Source organism: Haliotis cracherodii, unplaced genomic scaffold (assembly GCF_022045235.1).
Source record: "Haliotis cracherodii isolate W230 unplaced genomic scaffold, xgHalCrac1.p SCAF_6, whole genome shotgun sequence".
Lineage (NCBI taxonomy): Eukaryota > Metazoa > Mollusca > Gastropoda > Lepetellida > Haliotidae > Haliotis > Haliotis cracherodii.
This window is the reverse complement of record NW_027266319.1, coordinates 33,433,945-33,442,446: the sequence shown is the minus strand read 5'-3', so window position 1 is coordinate 33,442,446 and position 8,502 is coordinate 33,433,945. Positions and strand designations below refer to the sequence as shown.

The 8,502-nt window shown below is 37.3% G+C and overlaps 2 protein-coding genes across 2 annotated transcripts in view; one reads left to right on the top strand and one right to left on the bottom strand.

Moving 5' to 3' along the window:
* Positions 1–592: 592 nt before the first annotated feature.
* LOC139445965 (EF-hand calcium-binding domain-containing protein 10-like) lies at positions 593–4,061 on the bottom strand. The gene is made up of 4 exons (XM_071227212.1): positions 3,912–4,061; positions 3,145–3,309; positions 1,691–1,781; positions 593–713 (listed from the first exon to the last, which is right to left on the bottom strand). The coding sequence occupies exons 1-4, from the start codon at positions 4,021–4,023 to the stop codon at positions 671–673; spliced, it is 411 nt and encodes a 136-aa protein (XP_071083313.1). The 5' UTR covers positions 4,024–4,061; the 3' UTR covers positions 593–670.
* A 315-nt stretch (positions 4,062–4,376) lies between these two features.
* Positions 4,377–8,502, top strand: part of LOC139445176 (integrator complex subunit 13-like) — a 444,879-nt gene continuing 440,753 nt past the window's right edge. The window contains exons 1-3 of the mRNA XM_071226299.1: positions 4,377–4,931; positions 6,202–6,267; positions 6,952–7,145. Of these exons, the coding sequence (XP_071082400.1) occupies positions 4,671–4,931; positions 6,202–6,267; positions 6,952–7,145 (521 nt within the window). The 5' untranslated portion in view covers positions 4,377–4,670. The remainder of the gene's footprint in view (positions 4,932–6,201; positions 6,268–6,951; positions 7,146–8,502) is intronic.

Genomic DNA, 8,502 nt, shown 5'->3' with positions numbered 1-8,502 from the left:
AAACAGTGTCACTCAATTGTTTGGGGCAGTAATGACATGTGACAGTCACTCCACGCTGTTCCAGAGCAATGACATGTGATGTCACCAAATGCTCATGGGCAGAAAACAGTGTCACTCAATTGTTTTGGGCAGTAATGACATGTGACAGTGTCACTCCACGCTGTTGGAGCGCAATGACATGTGATGTCACCAAATGCTCATGGGCAGAAAACAGTGTCACTCAAATGTTTGGGGCAGCAATGACATGTGACAGTGTCACTCCACGCTGTTGGAGAGCAATGACATGTGACATCACCAAATGCTGTTGTGCAGAAAACAGTGTCACCAAATTTTGGGCAGTAATGACATGTGACAGTGTCACTCCACGCTGTTGGAAAGCAATGACATGTGACCGTGTCACCCCATGCTGTTGAGTAGAAAACAGTGTCTCCAAATTTGGGGCAGTAATGACATGTATAAGTGTGACTCCACGCTGTTGGACAGTAAACCAAGAGATTAGGGAAAGATCATATGCAACATCAATTGATCTTGAGACAAGATAAAGAACAGATTTCATGTTTCAGTTTGAAAGGTTTATTTTTTTACACTGAGGAGAATATATTTCTTCTTGAACAACACAAATATGTACACAGAAATGAATGGCAGGTATTTATTAAGGCTTGCATGTATCCTAGGTGCTGAATGTTGATGATGCTTCAGTCAACCCATTCTTCCTGAAACAGGCAAACACATATTTTAAGAACCCAAGACTCCTTATACATTATGAATTAGTGAGTGACTGAGTTGGGTTTAACGCCACTTTTAACATTATTCCAGTTATATCACGGCGTGTCAGCTTAATGTGGGAGAAAAGCCCGAAGTGATGCAGGTCTCAGACATTTACCACTTCGGTAAAACCCACGAACACGGGTATGGTGCTGACACACCTAGAAACATAATCGGGATGAACCGGGATTCGAACCCACAATCATAGGTTCCTGGTGTGCCAAAGGGAGGCAACTCTGCATGGTGAATCGCGGCACCTTAGACGACTGGGCCACCTGTGCCCCCACATTATGAATTACATTTGATGCATGTGAGATGATAGTCAATAACAGGGGAACAAACAGAACAATGTTTCTTCAACCACGACAAAGTAATTCAGGCTAGTCCACATGTTCATTGCATTTGTTTAAATAAAGTGCTCTTCTAAGAAATCATACACACAGGAAGTAACTAATTAATGGTCAAAAGCCTTAGCAACAATCCACACCTCACAGGGATGGAAATTGATGGAGAAATTCTACTAGCCCTAACAGTGATAACATATAGGAATATCCCCCAAGATATGGCTGATGAAAAAATATGTTTTTTTAAAATTTAATGATTAACAAGTGACATTGTATTAAAGGGTCAAGTTCAGTGACTTTTTTCAATAAAATAATGTGTATTTAAATAAAGTCATACCTTCCTCCTCATTTTTTAGAATTTTTTTTTTTAATTATGGAGACTAAATCTACCTCAAACTATCTTTGATTTGTGTTGGTTGTATATGTACAATCCTATTTTTAAATATGCAAAAAGACTCTCAGTCTCTGATGGCATCAAACTATATTCTGAATATCAAAGGACTTGTAAACACTGAACAGAGCAACTTGGTTTGGGTGAAAACAAAACAATTCAACAAGAATGATATGTTACAAGCACTTACGCTTCGTTGACAAACACATCAAAAGCGATCCTGTCTATATCAGCACCAGCTGGCTGATCGTCATACTTTTTCACACCAAGAGTTGTAAGAGCTGAAAAAGATTTGTGATATCTTTTAATAATATGAAGTCACATATGCACAGAAAATTTAATTTGTGCATTCTTTATGTAAAATACGAAATATTTTCAACTGCAGCGGTTCAGGGTTCACTTGCACAAAATGATGTTAATCTAACAAATGACCCGTTCTCCTGTTAAATAATACTAATATTCATTGTATACATATATATAGTCTCTGGTAAAGGTAGACTCTTTAAAAAAAGTAAAGAAACCAACTATATTTGAAGATAATACATGTACATCTTACTGTAAAAATATTTAACAAAATGGTCTGAAAAAACCCCAGCATGTAATTTTTCAGTTTTCAACAAATTTCTGCCAAATAAGGTAACAAATAATGGGCTACACACATTTGTCTGACAAATGGGGTCTTTCCCCCATTTATACTTCAAAGACAATAAGCTTAATAAAAACTACACTGGTTTAGTTTCTTACTTGTTGCCATAATCAAACCATGAGCTTAAAATATTCAAAAGAGGGTTATCACCAATCATCAATACTTCATGGTTTGAAATACACTGTATTCCTCTATCACCCGTCAATACATATACAACAGCATTGCAGTAAAGTCCTTATCTTTAACCAACAAATCAAGTCATGGCTTGCTTCAAGCCAGAGGTAACCAGTGAGTGCTCAGACCAATAATTCTTGTGCAACATGTCCCATAGGCTGGTAGCCATCTACTCCACACATAACTTCAATATCAGGCAATGGTGGGATTAGCGTCACCTTCCCGAGGCAAGGGAGTTAACAGACTATAAAAGTCCAGCTTCCACCATTGTCAAACTAGGCTGGAAGTTTGGAGTTGTATTTTGGCTGGACTACTGAGTCTATGCATAGTCCAATCAAAATCGTGTAACGAAATCAACATCCGGTTCATAAACTATTGTGCAGATTTGGGTAGAAGCATGTGTACTGTCGACAGATATTTTCCAAATCTCTTCATGTCTTTAATCAAGACCCCCTCTGTGGTTTAGTGGTAGACCTTCTGGGGTTTGTAATAGCCATCGGTAGCGCAACGATCGAACCACGAAATTCCAGCCTAGTTCAGCAAGGGTTGAATCTGCACTTATAGTCTGTTAACTCCCTTGACTTGGAAAGATGGATTAGTGTTAAGTTCATGCATGGAGTAGGACTCTGTGAGTTACACAGTCAAATTTCTCTACCTGACTAAAAGTCGACATGTGTCACTATCGTACCACATATGAGCCTTAAATAATAAATGAATGTTGTGTATACAAGCCTGTGGTGTATTGACAATGGTTATCACCAGTACAGTACATCCACATGTATATCTAACTATGATCATTCAGCACAGTAACCATAGTAACTTACCTTCATTGTATTGCTGTAGGGTAATGTAGCCCCTGTTTGTGGGATCTAGCATTCCAAACACAGAGTGAATGTTTGAGTCGTCAAACAGACTTGGGATGTCTAACTTTGTGCTCCGACACTTGTGAAGCTTCTCCAGTGTACTGATGAGGAATTTTTTCGGATCATCTGCAATAAGAAGAATAAAAATGTGTAAAATATTTCCTGAATACTCAGTGCATAATACCTAATCACATGCTATGTGATTCAAAAATCTCAAAACAATGAAATTATTAGCCACCTGGCAACTGATACAATTTTTCTTGAGTAAAAAACTTTATCTTAAAAACAAGACATAGGTTCTAACCCTCATGAATCGTGATAATCATGGCAGTCTGAAATTGATGATGTCTGAAGATATATAGTTATTATTTTATTTTTTATTTTACCAATTATATATATATATTATGGAATGGAAAGAATGAAATTTACCTTAATAATCCACCATTTTGAATTTGTTTTCCCTGTTATTATTCTAATGTCCACTAGACTCTAATGGTAATGCATTTTACTAAATATGTAGTCATTTTGGTTAGGAGCACGATACAAATGCAAGCATTGTAATTTTTTCTGTTTATTTTGAGATCTATAAAGTGAGCCACCTCCTAAAGATGCTTGTGACGGTTCCTCTGACCTGCTGACTGGTCACCATCAATATCAATGTTTACATCACAAAAGTATAGAATACCAACAGTGAAGGTGTTTCAAGTAAGGATCGTAATTATATTTACCAGGTCTGCTGTATATCAGTTGGGATGTTAAATTGTTAAAAAGGTCAATAACTCTATGTTTATCCAGGTATTCATGAGCGTCCAGTTGTCTAGGTCCTTCCTCGGCTGCCATTTTGTCACAAATGAATTTGTTATGGCAACGCAAACTGGTCCTCAAATAGCTATGCGGAACTTGCAATTGCGCAGTCAGCTACTTAAACTGGCGCCAGAGAAGGTTCGCGCAGCAAACTTAGTGTGTTTAATTAAACGAAAACGGATAGACAGGAGCCCAGTCTATCAGCTTTTGGCCTGCGATCATAAGTCAAATCCAGTACTTTGTAAAATAAATCATACGGTTCCTTTGGCCATTATAGTAAGCATTAACACTTGTAATGAAGAGAACTATTCCGAAATATAACACATAATAAACAATATTAATAAAAATGAAGATTTGTTTTCATCCGGGTCTTTTCAAAATGGCAGCGCCCATTTGACATGTTATCCTAATCAGGCGGGAGAGCACGAGTTGTTTACATGAATAAAAAAATTCGGAGAAAAGGATTGCACGTGCTTAAAATAAAGAATTAACACTTCCGGATACGGATACGCTATTGTCATCGGTTATGCGGCTTTACAGCTGCTGTGCATCGGGTTGAACTTGAAGACCAAAGGGAAGCAAATACAGTACGAAGTCAAGTCTCAAGACAAGCACCAGCTGATTACCTGTTCAGTGAAACATCTTCAAAGATCTAAGCGAGACATCTTAACATAATCGTCAACATGGCTATGTCAGATTGCATGTCGGATCAAGTGTTTGCGAACTCTCTGAAATCGTCACACAAAACCCTTTTTGTTCTAGATAGACATCCATATTTCAGTAAATCTAGTAAACAGCCAATTGAATACGATGTGATAACAAGGTCCAAAACACCAGGTATAATCCCAGCAGCTCCGATCACCAAGACGTTATGGACCTGCAGCGTGGAATGCATGATGGAATACATGCGAATTGTATTCGACATCTACCCAGTGAGAAAGTTGGTATGTACCCGGATTATCTGATAATTGTCAACAATGATCAGTTCCGCATGGAATTAGTTCCAACAACTATTGAAAGTGTATTGTGGAAAATAATTCTTTGTGAAAACTGTTTTTTTAATTATTATTCCCCTGCCCTTTAGAAAATTAGCACAAAGGAACAATTTCACTACAGGTACAGATAATCTTTGACAATATCACAAGGGGTCATTGAGTGTGCATAAGCTGCTCTCAATGATCTATTTCTACATGCTATGCCATTGAATAAGTCCGTCAATGTTGTGAGTTTTCAAAATTTGTTCAATAAATATATCAATAAAAATATATATGCGGCAACACATTTTACAGCAGGCACCAGTTTATGAAAACATTTGTATTTTCAATATATATATTTGTTTGAGTTTTAACTTAACTCATGTGGTGGATGAATGGATTGTAAAAGAAAACTAATGTGAATATTCTATTTTTTTATTCGGTTTTCATTACTATGGACAGGAATGCAGTTAATTAGGTATTTATTTACTGAAATTGCAGGCATGTTAACCTTGCCAGTCCAAACCATACATATATATACTGTGGGACTTCTTTTGCAATAAATCAATTACATTTGTAATGACAAGAATGAATACAAGGCCAGTTTATGAAAACATTTGTATTTTCAATATATATATTTGTTTGAGTTTTAACTTAACTCATGTGGATGAATGGATTGTAAAAGGGAACTAATGTGAATATTCTATTTTTTTATGTTAAAATAGACATGTGAGAGCTATACTGTTTATCAACCTTAAGTCATCATCAGCTGATAATCACAGGTGATGGGGCTGCGTAGTGTATACAAACCTGTGAATTATTACTATTATTTTTATTATTATTATTATTAGCGTACCTATGCTTACTCGTAGATTTGCAACTGCCAGGAAATATTTAATTCAGAGGTAGCATGCTGATGCCTTTGGCATGTTCATGGTACATGATTAGCATTATAACTGTTAATTGGTGTTAATTACATATTCAGTTAATTAACTGGCATGGTCAGGTTTATGTTTGTCATGTTTTGAAGGTTAACCTCACTGTATCTCCTGTCAGTATGTAGTGGTCAGTTCATATGTTTGCAACAAACTGTATCATGTGTATATAAAGCGTACATTATTACACATGTTGAATATGTACAGAATCTGATTGAAGTATTACTATTACATGTATTAGGCATGTATGGTCCAAATCATTATAAATAGGAAATTTTAATGATTGAATATGTTTTTGTTTTCAGATTCGCATTGTCACCGGAAATCATTCGCTAAATTCATGGTCTCAGAAAGAACAAAATTTACAGCAGGTAAAGTAGCTTTCAACACTCAAGGTTATGTAGATTAGGTTTTCCATTATGACATTTGATGCTGTAATATTTGGCGGCATGGGTGGCCTAGTTGTCTAATGTGGCGGGGTTTGCTGTGCAGTGTTATGTTCCTTAAGGCAAGCCGGACAGCTGTTATTGTGTATTTGAGTGTCAGACTCACCCTGATTATTCTAGCATGTCTAGGTTTGTCAATGTGTTTTCAGCACTGTAACTGTGCTCGTGAGTTTCATCAAGATGGTAGACATGTGTGACCTTCATCACTTTGGGCTTTCCTCCCACATCAATCTGATACACTGTGATGTTAAAAGATGGTACTTGTTGTTACCCTGTCTGGCGCTCAGCATTAAGGGGCTAAAACAAGGACTGGTCGGCCTGGAGTCAGTATACTGTGTCTGAGTGGGATATTCATGTTAAACTGCAGCATGGTATCTCAGTGAGCTAGCACTATAAATCAACATCAGTCCGGACTAGTACAAACAGCCACACACACACGTGCATGCACGTCGCTATATAAGTGCAATAATCTTGGACACCTCAACATTTTACAGTAAAGTCTTGTAGACCATAAAAAAATATTATTATGAGTTACTGGTAATAAGGAAGTATTATGCATGCTATAGATGTACAACATGGTTGAATGATGCTGCAACATCTGTGTTCCAGCTGATGATTGCTCTGGCTCATCTGGGCCCGCCGACAAGCCGCAACAAGTCGGAGGACGAGTACAGCGTGATGCATGGCTTGGCTCGGGCTGTTGAGGTCATGTGTGAACCAAGTGAAGCCCAGTCTGATCAAGTTGAAAATGGAGAGGTCGTGCACAACCATGGACGTATCATTTGCCTCACTTCATTTAAAAGGTATACCAGTAACCATGGTAACTTATGACATAGTGTTATTCTTTTCAACATGTGGAACTTGCCAAGACGTACAATATTTGCTGTAATAAGCATCTTGGGCGATTAGGAAATTGACCGAGGTGTGCATCTATTGAAACTATATATATTAGGTTAAATTTGTTTTCAGAGATTGAGCGGCATTGAACAAATTTGATTCTAAAGTCGATGGATCTATACCTATTTTGATGATAGTAACTGGGCAATACTACACCCCCTGGTGTGAAGATAACAGCATAAATTAAGACACTCTTGAAACAAGTTCAAACTTTTATTGTATTGGATGAAACTACACTATTTCGATTTAACAGTTTTATCCACCCACTGTGGATTATGTACAGTTAGTAATAGGGGGCTCTAATATAGAATATAATTTTGATGAGAGAAAAAAAGCAGAGTTGAACGATCGTAAATTTCGTAGTTTATGCTGACAGCCTAAAATGATACAAAAGAAACGTATATGAGTATCATACACAACAGATATATTTTCCAGAATTTAATTGCCCATAATTAAGGGTGCATATAAAATATGAGTGTGTATTATACACAAATGAATAAGTCCTGTATACATTGATCAATCCGAAGGATTGCTAATTGGGATTGTTAACTAGCCAATATATTAGCAAATATCGCCGTGGGTTTGAAGTTGCTTGTGAAGATGAAGTTGGTCCAAGGGAGATAACTCAGTGTCTGTTACCAGTGATGCTATGTTTGCCTTGAAAAGTAGAAACTAGGGCTGGGACGAGTCCATATTTACTACCCGGGTACCCACCCCCTATCATCCGACCCTACTCGGTTACCCACTGTTGGTCTGAGGAGATTTCTCAAAATGTCCGATTGGAAACATTTTTAGCAGAGCCCTGGCAAAACATATTTAGATACAAGTAATCAACAATCTGGTCATGCATACACTGAAGTTGAATTAAGTTTTATCTTTATTCAACCATGTACAAAATCAGGAGAAATGGGTGCATAGTCAGAAAGAAATGCGAACATTAGTGACTTGTAGTGTAACCATCATGACCATAGAGTTTTAAATAATGTTTGTCATTAAACAATATATCACATGACTAACCACGGGTCCGGTTAGTCCTGTGGGTACCCGGGTTCTACTCAGTACCCACCCGACCCGGGTACCAGAGTTACCTAGTAGAAACTCTTCCAAACTGGTACCAGGAACGCTGTAATGTAACTGAAATACTGTTCAAAGAGATTTTGAACCAAACTCACAACAAAGGAACCAATTTTATTGATGGTTGCATTATGCTTCAGCTACAGCTGATCTTCGTATTGTTTCACCTTGTACATGCGTGAATACTAA

Bases quoted from the DNA above. Each gene is read 5' to 3' on its own strand.
- LOC139445965 (XM_071227212.1), bottom strand. From the start codon at position 4,023: ATGGCAGCCGAGGAAGGACCTAGACAACTGGACGCTCATGAATACCTG. The intron at 3,310-3,911 runs GTAAATATAATT...TTCTTATTGCAG, and splicing joins ACTGATATACAGCAGACCTG to ATGATCCGAAAAAATTCCTC. The intron at 714-1,690 runs GTAAGTGCTTGT...TGCCTGTTTCAG, and splicing joins GATGTGTTTGTCAACGAAGC to GAAGAATGGGTTGACTGAAG.